The 18,737-nt window shown below is 38.5% G+C and overlaps 1 protein-coding gene across 3 annotated transcripts in view; it reads left to right on the top strand.

Annotated features, from left to right (window-relative positions):
* LOC116318275 (voltage-dependent calcium channel subunit alpha-2/delta-1) overlaps nucleotides 1–16,740 on the top strand; it is a 67,786-nt gene extending 51,046 nt beyond the window's left edge. The window contains exons 25-38 of one of the 3 annotated variants that reach the window (XM_039615763.1): nucleotides 932–1,013; nucleotides 4,778–4,840; nucleotides 5,435–5,538; nucleotides 6,025–6,114; nucleotides 6,202–6,269; nucleotides 6,360–6,398; nucleotides 6,487–6,558; nucleotides 9,710–9,862; nucleotides 10,046–10,098; nucleotides 10,515–10,570; nucleotides 10,700–10,826; nucleotides 11,467–11,579; nucleotides 12,530–12,612; nucleotides 14,718–16,740. In XM_039615763.1, coding sequence (XP_039471697.1) covers nucleotides 932–1,013; nucleotides 4,778–4,840; nucleotides 5,435–5,538; nucleotides 6,025–6,114; nucleotides 6,202–6,269; nucleotides 6,360–6,398; nucleotides 6,487–6,558; nucleotides 9,710–9,862; nucleotides 10,046–10,098; nucleotides 10,515–10,570; nucleotides 10,700–10,826; nucleotides 11,467–11,579; nucleotides 12,530–12,612; nucleotides 14,718–14,828 — 1,214 coding nt within the window. In that variant the 3' untranslated portion in view covers nucleotides 14,829–16,740. Of the gene's footprint in view, nucleotides 1–931; nucleotides 1,014–4,777; nucleotides 4,841–5,434; nucleotides 5,539–6,024; nucleotides 6,115–6,201; nucleotides 6,270–6,359; nucleotides 6,399–6,486; nucleotides 6,559–9,709; nucleotides 9,863–10,045; nucleotides 10,099–10,514; nucleotides 10,571–10,699; nucleotides 10,827–11,466; nucleotides 11,580–12,529; nucleotides 12,945–14,717 lie in introns of those variants that run through there. The other 2 variants (XM_039615762.1, XR_005613971.1) reach the window with 2 other exon arrangements.
* The last annotated feature ends 1,997 nt before the right edge of the window (nucleotides 16,741–18,737 follow it).

Here is an 18,737-nt window from a genome sequence, read left to right as displayed (position 1 = left end):
CTCATATTGCATATACACCTAGAACAGCATGTTGCATTTCTACGTGTGTGTATGTATTCATGCATTGCATATTTTACAGTTTGTCATGGTCTAAAAGATTTTCCACTCGCAAATCTTGATCTCAAGGTCAGAGCATGACTTTGATGATTACTATATCCTAAGCAGGATGATATCAGAATTATCGACTGAGTTTCCTACAAGTCTGATGCTGTCATGCTGCACAATGACTCATAGTGTTTGTCATCACCTAATGGATCTCACCCAGAGTATGGCTTACCACCATCATCCAGCTAATGGATCAATGTACCACGATCCATTTTAACCCAAGGTCAAGTCATGTACTTTGGCATCAATTCTTTTTTTGCTGTTGTTTATGCAGTATGTTGAGTCATTGGGAAATGTTATGGACATGATTTAAAACAACACTCAGGAGATGTTGTGTTGAAACTCTATAGAGAAACGTGCTTGAATGATTTCATTTTGAAGAGCACGTTTTTGAGATTTAAACTCAGCATCTTGGCATCATCTCCCTCCTAAATATACAACAGTCAATCCTTCACAAAGTACACCTGCTTTCTGAATAGCAATAGCCACACAAGCCTCCCTGCTGGATGGTTTTCGGACAGCTGTCATTTTTCCTTGATTTATCTAGAGAACAACATTGGCTGAGTACACCTGCTCTTTTTTTTCAGACTCTCACTGTCACCTTCGTGACAACTTGTTTTATTCTTACTTTTAGCAAATGAGAAGATCTGATTGGGTTCAGTTTACTGGTGCACATTCCAAAAGCATAAGTTATTAATGTTCCCTGCCCAGATTTGTAAACAAGAGACTGCTTTTTGCATTACTATAATTCAGCTGTCACGCACTGTTGCTGTGCTATGTTTCACTGCCTGGAATATACAAAATATACCTTGTCTTTAATCTATAGGTAATGTGTCCCTTGTGAGTCGACTGATCCTGGATGCAGGTTTGACAGCTGAACTGGTTAAACTTTGGAGCGAGCAGACCATGTGAGTGCCAAAACTTTTAGGTCTTGTGTATTGAAAGCAATGCAAATAAACAAATCTGAAAATCTGCACTTCAATAAAATAGTGATAGGGAATTTAAATCAATTTTGAATGTTATGTGGTGATACTCAGGCAAAAGGGATGATGATTAGAATAAAAAATTTCAAATTTGGATTCATTACTCCATAAGACCTGTTGCAACAGATGTTCAATCCAGTTCTTGTGTTATTTTCTCCCTTCTTCCTATCTTGATTTGCTTTATTCCATTGAGACCATATCTGACGAGGCTTCAGCAAACACTAGGTGTAGCAGGTGTTTGCTGGAATTGTTTCCTGTTTCCTAATTACATGACTTCCAGATAGGTTTATCTGCTGTAGCTAGTTTTTTTTTTAGATCTCTCAATTCTTTTTTGTCCTCAAAACAATTTTTTTAATGACACACTGCATATAGAGCTAAGATAAGCTATATTTTCAGCTAATAGCACTTTGAAAATCTTGTTGGTGAAAAAATACTATTTCATCTATGTCAAGCCATTTTTCATATATATTCAGCTAAAAAAGTTAAAGCAAATTGTGTATTTTTTTTAAATAGGCTGCTAATGATGTGCCTAAATATACAATTTAAAATAGGTTATTTGCTAAATTGTCTGTGTAGAGATGAAACAGGTTAATCCCTTGAGTTTGGTCCGTTTTTTATGCTTGAATGAGTCATGTCAATGTAAAGTGATTTAAAAAACAAACCAAAAAACCCCAGCATTAATTTTAAAATGCTCAGCTACAAGGACTAGAGCAGCGGGTCTCCAACTCCAGGCCTCGAGGGCCGGTGTCCTGCAGGTTTTAGATATCACCCTGGGTCAACACACCTGAACCAAATGATTAGTTCATTACCAGGCCTCTGGAGAACTTCAAGACATGTTGAGGAGGTAATTTAGCCATTTAAATCAGCTGTGTTGCATCCTGCAGACATTAGCTGCAGCACATCGGCTCTCGAGGCCTGGAGTTTGGACACCCTGGAGAGTGAGGGTTCGGGGTTAAAAATGAGCGAAAAAGCAGCTAATGTCTAAAGAAAAACTTTGAAACACTTTTAGAAAACCTGGGAAAGCACTGCCTAACACCATCCATTCATCCATCCATCCATCCAAATTAAGTATGAGTCACAAAACCCTTATGGACAAAAAAACTATGGACCATGGCCCCTCACCAATGTTCCCTCTAAGCTGCGCACGTGCGCAATTGCGCACTGCTGGCACGGTCTCTGCGCACAGAAAATCTGCGTTGCGCACAAAAAAAATCTAACCTGAATTGAAATTAAAATTAAAACTTTAACAATTCTGTTTTGCAGTGTTAGTCAGTAAGTGACTGGCTGCTCCTGTATGGGATTAGAACGATGCCACCTTATGCCATAGTCCAGCCAATAATGCGATTCACATTCGTATATACGCAGCCAATCAACGTGGTTGACAGGCTATGACAGCGTCCTTATGTGCTGACACCGCTGTTTTAGCTAGCAAAGCGGCGTGGCTGATGTGCAGGAAGCCACGTTAATGACATCGTGTACAACCATTGGAGATGTGAGCAGGACAGACGGAACAATTGACGGAAAAAGTGTGGACTTTATACCAGTTTTTTAATTGTGTTGATAGGCCACGTAAAACCAGAGTTATGATAAAAATATTTGCAATGTTTGGTTTTCTTCCTGAATACTATCGTTGTTTATATTTACTGCGGGAAGAAACGGTAAAAACTGCGTTTTATAAGGAAAACGCTCGAAAGCACTCTCCGCCTGTGAGCAAAAACAAAACCAAAAAACCCCCCACCCTTTCCTATTGGTCAAAAAAAGTACCGTGTCGACCAATCAAAAAATGATATGGCAACGTGGCATCTAGTTGTTAAGAAACAGGGGGAAGTTTTAGGAGCGACGGCGGTGTTCTGAGATGTGAGAGATTTGAGACGTTTAGCGCAAATCTTGTGTAGTTATTGTGTAGTGTAGTCAATAGTTTTGTTGTGTGTGTCAGAACAATGAGGCGGCTGCTGAATGTTACAGGTGTTACAGGAGTGATACATCTCCTGTTGTCAGGCCTGCAGGTATCAGGCTGTTGTTCTCCTTTATCTCATAGTGGACAGAAATTATTTTTTGGAGTGGCACAAATAATTTGTGTGGCATCAGATTTGATGCAGAACAGCTGATTGTTCTGTAAATAGTTTGAAATGTTTATTTAAAAAAACGCCTTGGCTGCATTAAAAAAAAATAGCTGCAAAAAACTTTGTTGTTTGCCAAACTGAGTTACTTTTTTGAAGAAGTAACTATATAATTAATTGCCCAACATTGGTCATTATATACTGTATTTTGCAGACAGAGAGTTACAGGACTCTCTCCCAGACCACAGACTCATACTCATAATACAAGTCAGAGCTTTATGGAAAAAAAAGAAAAGAAAGAAAGTTGTGTTTTCAAAATTGGAGTTCAAGTTATTTTTACTTCCAATAGTGTTAACATACTACACAGGTCATGAACAGGATTTTTTACATTTTCATTGTAAGTGGGCTAAAGCAGTTAATTAAAAGTAGTCTAACATAAATGTAAATGGTGTAATTTGATTATTTTAATAAACCATGTAACTTGGATGGATTAGATGCTGGCGTGACCACAGTGCACACGTCTGATGTCGCTCACAGTGGTCCAAGGGATCGCTCAGGGAGTTTGTGTGTTCGCTCAGACACATGAAATATTTGAGGGAACATTGCCCCTCACCCAGATTGAGGTTACTGGCCCCACCCATGAGCTACATTATTCCACCACCCATAGGAGGCGCTGTAGAAGTCTGGTGTAGTATGAATCAGATGGTGGTTGAAGCCAGAGGCCTTGGCAGTCCGATCCCCTGAAACTGCTTTGGTTACATTGAATGCCATGGCTCTGGTGGGAAAGGAAGCTAAGATAGTGCTGAGATTAAGCTAGTGATGAGGCCTAATGATACCGGCTAGATTTGGCCAAACGTCTGATTGAATCCAGCCAGGGGTATACTTGTACACCCCCCAAATGCCACGAAGAGGGTGGTGTTTTCGCAGTGGATGAGACGGATGCTTCCCAGCACCTCTGGGTCAGGGAATGGCCTTCTGGGAATCCCTGAGTTGGGGGATCTGGAGACTCCATTGTCTTGCAAAATGACAGTGTGACCTGAAGGAATGTGATTGTGATGTCTTAAAAAAATTACAAAGTCTTGTGGCTCGTTGGAAGGAAAATTTAAAGAAATGAGGGGTGACTCAAGACATTTGCACAGTACTATATACATTATAGAGTACTGTGCAGTGGAAAACTATGTTCTGTTTGTACACCACTGCTCTGAACTACCCTAGCTGATGATTACTTCATGCACAGTTTATTGGCTGAGCCAACGTTTCACTTCTTTCTTGTCCGCCATGGATGATTTGATCACAACTTATGAGTGAAATATGATAAAAGCAAAGTATAAAATGCATATCACACCCAACCACATTGTGCTTTGCCAAGACGCTGTTTTGAGGGGAAAATAAAATAATTACGTCAGTGTGTTTGCTTTTATGGTATGCCCCCTTGTCTGAAATAATCCCAGCACACACTTACACACACTGAAGGGTATCTGTTTAACATTATGACATGTAGAGAAAATTGATCGGGTACAAAACAGTTTGTGTCTGTAGTCTGATCTCAGTTCACAAATGCTCTTTTTCTGTAATTGTGAGTGTGATTGACTTTGATGTTTGATTTTCTGTTGCTTTCCATGTTCTCAGGGATGGGATAGTGGCCAGGTTTGTAGCTACAGATGGAGGAATCACAAGAGTCTATCCAAGAAGGTACTCTTAGTTTTTTCTTTGTATTTACATTGCTATCATTAGCATTGGGAAATATCACTGAATTCTTTCCCCAAATACCTTGTGGCGAAAATGTGTAAAATGAAAATTGATACAGACTGTAATACTCTTAGGTTGAATGGTTTTGGCTGCTTTACTCACTTGCTTCACGGGGCTATTTTACAGAACATGGAGGATTAAACTCTTTCAGCTGAACTCCCAGGGCTTGCCAGACCAGTATAGGACAGGGGTTAAAACTACAAAAACCACAGCCAAATACAGCAGATTTTCCTCAATTTCTCCTCAATTGCCTGAACAACATTTAGGGGCTCCACTTTTTAAATATACAGTAACATTGCAACTAAAACTGAATGCACATAGTCTTTGTTCTCACAGTCAAAAACATAATATACAGTTCGTTATTGCTTTTATTATAAGGACGTCACACACTACAAAGGGTGTGAGCCTATTTTTATGAGTTACAACTGGCTATAGATTAAAATATGAGTTGTTTAGAAAGATCAAACACATTTACTTGGTGTTTTATGGCTGTAACAGACCCCATATAATATTACACACCTTTATTAATGTTTTCAGTGCTGGGGAAGAGTGGACTGAGAATCCTGAGACATATGAGTCAAGTTTCTACAAGCGGACCCTGGACAATGAAATTTATGTTTTCACAGCTCCATCTTTCAACGGCAAGTTTTCTGAAAGGTTTGGATTTGCATGCACAATTCTGTGTGTGAGGATCTTCAGTGTGGTCTGGCACTGAGCCTTTTCTGTTCTCTGCCTTTGGACGCCATCCCAACCCTACTGGCAGAGATCAGGCTCTCAGCCCTCTGATATCACTCTCTTTATCCTTCTTCTTTTCCCGCTGTGTCTTAAAGTGCTCATCCCCACCTTCCCTCCCTTCTGTCCTGTATACTTCCTGTCATCTCCGCTGATCACTCTAACAGACATCAGTGCAGTGATGAAGCCTTGCTTAAAGCTCCAGTACACGTGACTAGATTAACACGTGCTGGCTTTACAGGGTCAGCTCTTGTAAATTTCGGCAGATAAAAATGTATGGAATTTTGCACTGGGAGTGGAAATTTCTCTCTGCCGCATACTTCTAAACATGATTTCAATTAAATTGCAATGATAAAAGATCATCTAACCTTCTTTCATCTTTTTCCAAATTGCAGCAGAGAGCGGGGAGTCTGTGTCTGAGTCAGGTATTCTGGTGAGCAAAGCAGTGGATCTTGTCATTAATGAAGTCACGCTCAAACCAGCAGGTCAGTCTTGCTAATACCACGCTGATTGCTTCTTGTGATGAAACACAAATAAAAAGACCTCTGCCTGTTTTGTGGTTTGTTCTGTAGTGGTGGGAGTGAAACTCAATGTCTCATTCTGGATGAACAGTTTCATGAATGCCACACTGAAACTGAATGTAAGCTGTTCATTTTATTGTTTAAAATATCTACGAAATGTATATTTTACTGAACCTATTTTTTGCCTCACTCACATTATTTCCTTTTAGTGCAAAGATGAGATTTGTGGCTGTCTAAGGAATGACAAGGTATAACCATATAAAAAACTACCAGTTTATTTAAATACTTTTTTTTTTTTAACACTTTTTCAGTTGTTTAACACTTTTTATCCTCCAGCATGTGGACTGTGTGATACTGGATGATGGAGGATTTCTTCTCATGTCCAACAAGGATGAGTACATTACCCTGGTGAGTTATCATCAGCAATCTTTGCAAACATGTAAGCTTCACTAATTTGGAACATTCCTTTTTCTCTCTACAAATTGTGATCATAAAAATGTGTGGCCACATGTTCAGAAGGAGCGACTTTTCCAGCAGTCATGTTTCTTGTCTTTTCTATTCATTTTTTACTTGTCTACAAACTCAGTTCCTCTTACCTTTGACAGAGAAATTCATCAATCATATATACGGGTCAAATAAAGGACTTATGACTCATTTACAAGAATGGCCTGTTTGCTTTTAGCTCTACTTTTCTACTACAGCAGTGCACCCATGTGTCTGGTAAAGTAGAGCACTAGACTCTGGACGAAGATCAAAGGGAAGGCTCCGATGGGTTTTAGTCAATCATGGAAGCTGTACTGAACTGTTTCCCCTGTGTATGTGAGAAGTCCGCTCAACTGTGTTAACTCCACTCTTTTAGGCTGCCTTCAGCCCCAGCCTGTCAGTTGTAGGATATACTGTGAGCTCAAAAACATCTCATGTCAGTCAAGATAGGACATCTGCTGTCTTTGATCCATTCTACCATCACAAAATCTGACACATACAGTTTACTCTCTTTGAGTATTCTTTTCCACATTGTAAAACAATTGATGTCTTCAGAGACGATGCCAAAGCTTTTGTGCTATTGAAGAAAAGTAAATGTATGCAGTGGCAGTAGTTCTATGATCCAGAAAAAGGATCCCTTTATTAGGCTTAACAGTACACCTCTTCACTTAGAATCTTTTCCAATCTATAATAGAAGAAGTGGAATCCTTAAGACTAAAAATCTTGTTCTGGGCCATGGATTCAGGTATATAGCATTGCCTAAGATGTGTTTCAATGACAAAAAAATTAACCACTTAATAACCTGATACACAGGGTTAGGTCAACATGAAAAAGTCCTGTGACAATGACGTCAGTCTGGCATCAACATGTGTAACTGGCGACTGGAGGATTCCACCACTATCTATCTAGCGAGATCATATGCCCTCTGTGAAAAATTTGAATGGGAAAGCAATACTGTGCATATACTTCACATGGAACAATCTGATTGGTCCCAAACTCATCCTTCAGCATAACAGCCACAAACATACTTTTGTAAAGAACTCTTTTTAGCCACAAGTAAAACAAAGAGTCTCGTAACAGATGGCAAAGCCCCACAGAGTGCTGATCTCAACATCACTGAGTCAGTGTGGGCTTACATGAAGAGGCAGCAGGCTCTGAGACAACCCAAATCCCCAACAGAACTGCAGAGAAGCAAAGTTTGTGTGGAAAGGTCTACATTTTTGTGAACGACTCACCTGCCAAGCAAAGTTATTATTTTGTACTAAGTCTACAAGAAAAGTTAAAGCTAGCGGTGGAAAAAATGTTTAATTCGGAAAAAAAAAATAATTGAAACAATATTGCGTATTTGCATAATTAAAAAAATATACAGGAAATGACGTAAGTTTATCAGTTTTGTCAAATTTGCCATCACAACAGTCATGAGGACGCTTTGTTGCACATGTGTTTATTTAGACTACGATGTTTGTATAACTGTGGCTCATCTACCTCTGCAAAGTACTGTGTTTGTATTGTAATACCTTTTTTCCCATGGAAACTCTCTACATATTAAATCATCAAATACTAAAAATAATACAATTTAAAATTTAAAAAATGCAATTTATAAAAAAATGATAAAAAAATAGGTTACACAATAACTAACCCAAAAATAACTAACAAATCGATTAATGGATTGTAAATTAATAGTTATTAAAACAGTAATAAATACTGCTAAATAAATACTGTCCATTGTCAGGTATTGTTAAACTAACTGACACCTGATGATGATCACTGAGCATGTGTAATATTTTACTTTATTTATCCATAAGTCCAGATAACACACAGCAATCGGTTAAACTGCAGGAATGTCTTGAAGATGTAAAGACATGACCTTTACATTGCTACTTCTAAATTTAAATAAAACTGAGGTTATTTTTCTAAAACATAGCGTCTACCAAATACTTACTCTGAATGACATTACCTTGGCCTCCAGTAACACTATGAGGAAAGTTGGAGTTGTTTTTGACGAGGATATGACCTAGTCATTTGAAATCCTTCTCACATACAAAGTCTTGAATAATTAGGCTTAATCTTATGTTAAAGACCTCATAGTACCCTACTCCAATAAGACAATTTGCTCTCCAACTGCTGGGTGACTTGTGGTTCCCAAGATGGGAGGTAGAATGGGGAAAAAGTAGAATGGGAGGAAGAGCTGCCAGATATCAGGCCAAGAAACAGCTCCCAGCTTGGATTCAGGAGACAGACCCCCTCTCTGCTTTTAAGATCAGGCTGAACACTTTCCCTTTTTGATAAAGTATGGCTGCCTCTCCCCGAGCCTGGTTCTGTCAGAAGTTTCTTCCTGCTAAAAGGGAGATTTTCCTTCTCAGTGTTTCCAAGTGCTTGCTTAAAGGGGGTTGTTTGATTGTTGGAATTTTCTCTGTATTATTGTAGGGTCTTTAACTTATAAATATAATTGAACTGGGAAAAAAGCTATTAACCTCAGACAAAGTTTCATATATATATAAAATGATGATAAATGATGGAATATATTCTACAACCCTAACTCTAATGATTACTTATTCAAGTTGGTAGAGTTATGTTGGAGAGCTTTGTCTAACATTTTGATGCAAAACCTCTCAAAATTCTTCAGCTGACTTAATAACTGCTAATATCTGCTATGTGAGGGTCATACTGTAGCATATGATTTACATCATTATCATATTCATCAAACCATTCACTGACCCCGTGTGCCCTATGAATAAGGCATTGTCATTCTGTAAGAATGCAGTGATATTAGAATAGAAATGTTTTCCTCACCGGATAAAGATAATCACTTAGAACAGCAAGTAATGATTTTTTAATGACCCATACATCTAAGGGGATAAAAAGGGTACCTCAACGCTGTAAGCAAAATACTTACCTAATAGCGCCACTGCCTTTTCTGTTAATTTTTATACTCTAACCAATGCTACTTTAAGGTAGTTAGGACGCAACTCCGTGCTTTGTTTACAAAAACCCCCCCCAAAAAACAAGACTTACTTTTACACTGCTTTTACTCTCTGTTATGTTTTTGTGTGTGTGTATATGTGAACCTGTCTAGATAGGTCAGTTTTTTGGTGAAGTGGATCCAGTGCTGATGACCAACCTGGTCAACACCTCCCTGTACTCCTTGAACAAGACTTATGACTATCAGTCTGTCTGTGATCCAGAGAAAGACAGCAAGGCAGCAGCTGGACCCCGCTCCGTCTATGTGGTTAGAAACCTTACTGAAACCATTACTGTATATATCATTTGGTTTCTATTCGTGCAATAGTAATATATTAACGTAAAAATCAGAATTTATTAATTAATTTGATTTATGAAGCCTTATTAGCTTTATCTGAGGCTTTTTTGTGCTTATTTTTTCACTAGCATTTCTTTTCCTGTCTTTCTACAGCCTACCATTGCAGACTTTCTCAGTATTGGCTGGTGGGCATCCACTGCTGCCTGGTGAGTGTAGAGGTTGTGTGCTTGTGCTTCTATGTTTCATTGATTTGCGTGTGCATGTTAGAGTGGGAGCACACTTGTATTTCAGGGTGGGAGTTTGTACGGGAGTGGACTTGCATGCTGTTGAAGGATGAAGTTGGCTGGGTCAGTGTAAGACAAGGGCAGTTACATAACATGATACCGCATCATTTTCTGCTTAGTTGTCCAACTGCAATATAACCAGCTTTTAAAATAGAATGCCTGATACTTCCCATGACATTTACATCACCAGTTACTCTAACTTTAGACAGATGTGTTGCTTTTACTAAACATCTATTGGTTGAACGTAGTTTAAAAAAAAAGAGATGTTCAGGTGATTTGTTGCCTCCTACATGTGACTCACTTTGTTTTTGTTTTTACTTTTTATTGTTTTTTCCTAGGTCAGTGCTTCAGCAGCTCTTCTTGGGTCTCATGTTTCCCAGCCTTCTAAAGGCAGGCAAGTAACATAACTGTGTATAACCATCAGTCTTAGTTTGAAGAGACAGAGGTCTGTCACTCCAGTTTTAATCCATGTCCTTTCTTACTAATCCTCTTTTCTATTAAACATCCCTCTTATTTCTAGCAGAGTCGACAGATGACGAAATATCAGATGCCATGTTTAAAGAAAGCTGTATCACAGAGCAGACTCAATATTTCTTTGACAATGACGAAAAATCCTACTCAGGTGTCCTGGACTGTGGAAACTGTTCCAGGTATGTGTATGTTTGTTCCCAAGACTCCCCATATGCTTCCATCTTAGTGGCTCTTTCCACTGAATGACTCTAAATGGCTATTGTTGAAGATTTTCAGCTTCTTACTGGGCGTCCATCTGTTTAATGGCCTGTGGGGATTGATCCAGAAAAGAATTGGTTTCCTGGTTTCTTTCTGTTTTCCAGCCTGATTTCAGACAGCTGCTTTCTGATGAGTTCCGATCACACACAGATTACCTTGATCTGTCAGAGCCCGGAATTGCAGAGGAAAGCACAAAAAGCCTTTTTTATCTGTTTTTCTTCCCTTACACTCTGGCTGTATGTCAAACTCACTAATACACACATTTACAGACCGCTGAACATTTACTTTGCTGTAACCTACGTTTGTATCACTTTGGGCTGTCTGAGGGGGTTAAATATGGCTGTAATTACTGGGTGTTATGAGTCCCACGTGTCTGATGCTTTACTCCCCAAAGTTAACAACTGTAGACACAGATACTTTAATGACTACCATAAAAAGTCAATCCCATGTGGAAGGAGGTGGTATGAAGTGCACTGTTTGTGCACAACTGAACACATACCTGCATGTACATGTGTGCTGTGTTGGTACCACGTTATACGTGCTTTATTTTTATTTTTCTAGGATGTACCGTGCTGAGAAGCTGCCAAACACCAACCTTGTGTTTTTAATCACTGATGCCAAAGCAACATGTTTGTCATGTGACCCCAGACCACTGCGACAGGCTGAACAGCCCTGTATCCTTTCACTTGGCTTAAAAACTGAACATAGACTTACACTTTCTTTTGTCTCTTCAGTCCTCCATAAACCACATATATAGCAGCACTTTAACCTGTCAGTATGAGGACGCACACCTAATAAGTGTGCAGTGGGTCCCTACTCAGTGTTCATGTGTGAACCGTAAACCAGATGCACAGCATATGAAAGGTGGTCTCACATTACTTCTAGATTAAATTTCTATGGTTAACTTCATCTGGGCTACAGGTTGCCATCAGGTTAAATTAAGATTAAGAGAAGGGGTGTGTGTATGTGTTCTAGATATGTGTTTGACAGATGTGTCTTTAATGTAGGTTTCTGTTGATGGGACAGTAAAGGTGTCATCACCAGAGGTCACCATGGGGCCACTACAGAGCTGTCCATTTGGTAATAATAGCACTAAATGTAATACACGCTTTTGCTGCCATAGCACATTAAAAATATTATATATTTTATAAACAATACTTCTAATCAATGATCAAGGCTACCTTTTCTTATAACAATAATCAAAATTTCTCTTACAGTCTCCAGTGTTTTCATATAAAATAGCTATTTTTAAGGCAGATATTACTAAATGATGTTTATTAATCTCTATTAGATGTGAATATAAGATTTGTAATTAGGTAAAAATTAGTAATTTGTAATTAGGTCTTTGCAGATTGCTGCTATCCATACTTTAACAGTTATTTCTCTTAAAAATGTGTTATTTCTCTCCACTGTTGCTCCAGTGCTTCCTCATAAGGGATCATTGTTGTCTGTCTAACTATAATGATGCACTGTTTGCAATATAAAGTACCTCGACATGACTGGTGGTGTCATTTGTTGCTATAAAAATGAAGTGTTTCTGAGTACATGTATAAGCATTATTGAATTTTTATTGTTAAAATGTGTTAAATGTGCACAGTCAGAATTTTCCTGAGTGTCCATTCAGCTGAAGGTCCAGATCCGTGTGACATGGTTGATAAAGCCAGATATCGCAAAGGGCCGGACGTGTGCTTTGACAACAATGAATATGTAAGACAGTCACATATGTGCCCTTGTGCAGAGAATATTGCTGGAAACAGCTCTATTAGCCAGACTAAACGGTTGGCTTCTGTCAGTTTCTGTCTGGTTTTCATCAGCAATGTGCTTTCTGCATAGATTTAAAGCAATTTCTATTACCTGCCCTTTGAGCTTCCTTCATCTTTGATTTATCCATCCAGTTTTTGTGTTATTTATCAGTTTTTAATACTTTTTATTTTAGTTCTAATGCTCACTCATTTGTTTATATTCCTTTCTGTCTTCTTGTCACTCATCATTTTTCATTCTTCTTTCATGTTTCTGCTTCCCAATGGCTGCTGCTCTTGTCTGGCAGGATGAACCTTTGTGCCCAGTCAGCAAAGGTTCTACAATGAGCCCTACACCTTTACTCTTGTTTCTGGTTCTGACTTCAGGGTCAGTGCCGTCTCACTGCTTCAGAAGGCTCATTACTAACATATTAACTTCTATGATATTCACAGTTTCTTGGAGATTGCAAAGTTCTTTTTAGGGGCAGTGTAAATCAGGTAGTATGATGGGCTTTCAATCCTTAAAGCTAATTTATTTTTTCACTTTTCCATTATGTTGTAATATGTAATATGATGGTTATTACAATTTTAAAACTTTTATAAACAGTAAAGATTTTAATTTTCATGAGGTATTATACTCACTAAAATAATTCAATAAGGAAATAGCTGATGAGAAAAAAATAAATGAAAAAGTATAACACAGCTTAATAAATAGGTGAGATCTTTTCTTTGTTGAATAATTCCCTTACTCGCAGAATGCTGCATCTTTCTTATATTGTATATAATTTTGCACAGTTTTGTATAAAAAAATAATGTTTAAAGTATTGTAAAAAGTTACTAGTAGACATTCATGTATCATATCAGCTAAATCCATAAAACAAAAGAGCAAAGCAGATAAATTATATGTGAACTCGTTGAGTCACCACCCAACTGTGAACAATTTATAAGACATCTAAATATTTGGAAAAAAAATATCTGGCATATCTTTGTGAACTCTGCCTTTCATTGTGCTATAAAGCAGTAGAACATACACACAACAGGCCACCAATTCATGTGCCTTTTGGTGTTTATATTATGAAGAGGCCATGCTGGGAAGCAAAAAGGGAGGGGAGGAATAACGTAGGAAGTAGATGAACGGAGTAAATGTAGGCCGTGTCCTTTTCCTCTCCCATCTGTCCCATTACTTTTGGCTAAGCTCCTCATAGGAAGACAGTTTGTGTCCAGGCCAGTCCATTTTGTCACTGGAGTAAACAAAGGAAGCTTCACATGGCTTTCCTGCCCTTTGAATACAGAAGACCCCCACCTCTTTCTCCTAGGCCTTTGGCATGCACGGATATCCTGAATACTCCCATTAAATAAAAAAACAGCCACACACTGAAGCTACCAGGTGCAAGCCGTTGCACAAAGATTGAGGTCTGAAAACACCTCTAAATATTTGAACAGAGCTTTTAAATTAATATTTCATTTTGGCAATGTGCTTGTTTGCTTTTTTGCTGACAGTTGAATAAAACACAAGTATATATGTTGATACCGCTCTCGCTGCTTATTATAACACTGGACCGCATAGCTATTTAGCCACAGAAAGAGCTAACCTGTCTCTGCAGCTGTCCAGGAAACACACAAGGAGATAACACCATAAACTGTTGTTTTTACACTTCAGGTTTTGTATGGGTAAAACTAATGATATCTAAATAAATAATCTGTATGCGCTCAGTGTGCTGGGTAGATGTTTTTTGTCAACTTGGGATTGAGCCACACAGTTCTGAGTATTTCTGCTATGCTAACTATCTCCGGTTCCATCTAGTTATAAGAGATATAATGTGGCAGGTATGTACTTTGTTGTTGTATCAAGGGGGAAAATATGCTTCTCTAAAAACCTGTCTATCTTCAGTGTGAAAAGAAGACTTGATACAACACAGGCCAGTAGTCTATAGAATAACTGGATATGATAGCGTTAGATATAGTGTAATCATATTGTTAGTAGCAGCAGTAGTAGTGGTAGCAGGTGACGTAGAGCTTTTGAATGTCAGAGAAGACTGCTTCTAATTTACTTACACTTGATCTGTCCAACAGGAAGACGATTCTGATTGTGGAGGAGGGACTTGTCTAAGACCGAGCCTTTGGCCAGTGTTCGGGTTTCAGCTGCTGCTGTTGTGGCTCAGCACATCTTTGCAACACTCATGACCCCTACACGCGTTTACACACACTCATACACTGATCATCAAGTCATTTCGCTGGAGGCCAGAAGACACTCGAGTTGCACCATACAGGATGTATGCAGAATATTTGCAATGAGACATTTTTATTTTCTCAAGACCAATATCAGCATTTCCATTTGCCAATGCCAAAGGGTGCTCATTCATTACCTCCTCATTATTTTCAAGAAGAGAGACACATTTACTGTGCTCAGCTGCACTCATTTTCATGATATACTCCTTAATATTCTCCTATGGTGCAAGAGTAAGAGCTAACCAAACCCTTTAATTCTGCCTCATTTTCTCTTGTGTGTCTGATTTATTTTGAGGAGGCTGAAAGAAGTTTTCCCACTATGCCAACTAAATCTCATTCGAAGCCTGTATGTTCACTGACAGCATTGATTTGTGTGGTTGTCGATATTGTTTGTTGCTAATTATATTCATTGTGAATGAATAAGTATGCTGTAAGGATCGTTTATTTTGGCAACCAGAGCAAGTATTAAAAGTATCCCTTTTGATTTGTTTTTAAATGTACTTTACCAACCTATCTACATTTCATTTTTGTACTCAAAATCAGTAAGCATTTTGTGTCTAGCTAGGTGTTGTATTGTAGCAGCATGTGCTCAGTACAGAGCGAAAGACAACACCGACTTTTTGACACCAAAGCTCCACACAGTACCAATGACCGCAAACCTACTAAAGAGAATCTGCACAATAGTTTAATTCGAGATATTCCTCAGATGTGGGTGTACATCAGTAAACGAGCTACAATATTAGCTAGATATAATAGATATTTCACTAAGACATAAGTGAAGTCAGGTTGCATCCAATGTGATAATCTATTAGGATATTGCAATTTTCAAATATATTTGTAGTTCAAGTGACAGCTTTGGTTGTCTTCAGTTTGATGCATCAAATTCCCAGTGCCTACGTAGTAAATCAAACTGTCTGGCATCTGAATGAAGCAACACATCAGATTTGTATTCTTACCATGTATGCTTCTATGCTAATGCTTGCTGCAGTTTAGCAGAGAGGGTAGCCCTTGCAGTAATTTGTTATGAAATGGTCCAAATCTGCTGCAGTTATTCTAATTTTTTGGCTTACGGATAGGTGATGGAAACAACCGTTGACTTTGATGATGAGAGAGGAATATCATTCCCCTCTTTTGCCAAAACAAAGCTAAGCCAGGCTTGAGCTTGGGTTCCAACACCTCTCTTTATTAATCCTGTTTCTGTTTCCTTTCTGGATCGCCAGACTCAGGAGCCAAGATGACTTGTGAATGAGATCAGCATATCAAAATGACTGTTTCTTTGTTTTCTTGCTGTTCTCTTTATGCTTGTTTCCTCTTTGTGTTGCTCTATAAGTGCTGTGAAGCAGACGCTGAAGGCTCAGTGTCGAAATGCTGCAATGTCATGGGATGAGCTTGTTCTGTGTTTGAACTCTGTCTATGCCTACGATCAGCATCAGGGCGTGCTGGAGAGAACTTTGAGAGCAATCTTTTACCAATGATAATTTTCCATTGCCTTACTTGGTCTTAGGTTTTAGTAAGTCATAAAGATCATACATAAGTTCATCTTTTCCCTGTTTATTTTTTTTAAGAATAAAAGTAAAGTTCTCTCCACCTCGCCTTCATGGTGATATACTGGTGTGATCAGGTTATGCTGTCTAGCAAAGTTATGTGTTGACTTGTGTTTTACCCAGAGGGTCCCCTGTCTATGTGCAGGCATGTGTGTGTCCCTCCGATATCTGATTGTGCTTTAATACCGTACATAAAATACTCTTTTGTGGATCTTCACTAGCCTGAATAAATTTTGTATACATTTGTACACTAATACTATTTACTGTATAAAAGAGAAAATGGAACAAATGAAAAAAATGTTTATAATATGGTGTTAGTTATTGTGCATATATAATAAATTCACAAAAAATGTTGTATTAGTATGACCTGAGATTCTCCTTATTGCTCACATCTGGTCAGATGCTTTGGCTCCACTGGGAGCAGACCAAACATGTCATCCTTCCTGCTGACAGAGACAGCTGCTGAAAAAGAAAGACCATCTGCATTTGTGTTTCACTGTGTCCGTGTTGGTGTATGAAGGAAGGGTGTGGGTGATTTGGGATTACTCAAGTAGCTCTTTACACTACAGTTGTCTTATTAATGCCTAATTATCAAAGTACTGAAAGAAAGTGCAACTTAACACCTGGCCGGCTAAAAAACATCATGCCTAGTTTGTGTCTGACCACACCCCAGATCTCTGATGTGTGGGATTTGCGGTTGGGTGTTGTCATAGCCAATAGCCTGTCTACATCAGTACAAGAAGGCAATGGTTAGCTTAAATCATATTTCCAGGGTCTTGGGTATTTATTTCCTAAATGTGCTGGCGGATGTGTGCCGAAATGTGTAAATGTTTGCAGCTTTATTTCATTTTATCTTTCATTCCAAACTAAAGTCTGAATCCAGTTATGAAAGCACTTCATTTACTTCAGCATGAAAACACACTTGATCAAGCATAAGTTAAATACAGTAATTGTGCAGTTCAAATGACCACTCAAAGAAGCTTAAATGCTACCTTAAAAGACATGATTTAAGACATTTTTTTTCTTGTTCCACCTCCTTCATCCTCCCTCAACTACACATATAAAACCATACACATCCATTTTTACATGATTTCTGGGGTGAGGAAGGCAGAGGCTCCTCCGGGTGGAAATCTTAACTGTATGTAAGATGTCAAACAGAATGGCAGAGAGTGCCCCACTGAGTACTGTCAGAGGCCTCTGTGTTTTTGATTTTTGTGATGCATGTTGCAGCATTATTGACACAGACAGCTCTGCTATCCTCTGCCTAAAGCAGCAATCAAATGTCAGATGCTAACACCAGTGAGTAGTTGAGCATAATCTATACTTTACCTGATGGGATTTGTGTTTATCTGACCGTAATATAAGAATGAGTAAGGCCACAATTTGGAGTAGTAGGTATTAAAAATATTTGTTTTTCTTAGAGATGTGTCAGCCTGGGAGGTCTTTCTATGTGTGCTACACAGCAATGATCTAGTAGGGAGGTTGTAACGGGACACCCTTGTAAATAGGCACGAGGTCATACCCTTTAACATGCCTGGCTCAAAATGCTACAGACATAGAAGAAAAGCAGGAACTAGTTAGACATCTCTATTTAATGCTTCACAAATCAAAAACCTTCCTTCTAACCAAAACCTGTAACAATGTATTCAAAGTTAAAAAGATCGCTCATTTTACTGGTTTACTGATCCACACATGAAGATTTACAAATATCAGCATGGTATAATATAAGGACTACACTTAGAATCCATTGCTTCTAAGGATTTAGATCGGGTGGCTTCAATCCAATTTAACTTTTTTGTTTTGCTTTTCTTTCATTACTCAATATTTCTGAGGAACAGCATTAATATTAGATCCCTCAAGAAAGACCATGACTCATCTGTGGCTAAGTTAAAATCTTAGAGTGCCTTTTTAGGTTTGTTCCACTAATTGCAGGAAGTGACACACTAGACTAATGCTGCATCAACACCATGACCCGTGACTGGATCTGCAAGGATCAGCATGTCATCAAGTACACTCCTCTAAAGTTCATTAACTCTTTTGTGATTGTAATATAACATCCATTTGCGTAGACCTTTACCGGCAAATGGTTGGGGTTTTTTTTGGAACGGTGTTGCAACTTAATGGCACTCTAAATTTAGCTCCAACACTCTCGGCAGCCTTTGGGTCATGAGGTTCCCGGGGCAGTCAACCCATGTCTGAATAAACTTCCCTGAATCTGGTTAATATAATGTGGTTTACATTAGCTACAACATTTTTAATTGGCACTGTTTGTTTTTTTGCTAACTATTAAAAAAAGGACACTTCCTGTAAGCCGTGACAT

The sequence above is a fragment of the Oreochromis aureus genome, linkage group 7 (genome assembly GCF_013358895.1).
Source record: "Oreochromis aureus strain Israel breed Guangdong linkage group 7, ZZ_aureus, whole genome shotgun sequence".
Taxonomy (NCBI): Eukaryota; Metazoa; Chordata; class Actinopteri; order Cichliformes; family Cichlidae; genus Oreochromis; species Oreochromis aureus.
The sequence above is the reverse complement of the archived record's forward strand: the minus strand, read 5'-3'. Positions and strand labels throughout refer to the sequence as shown.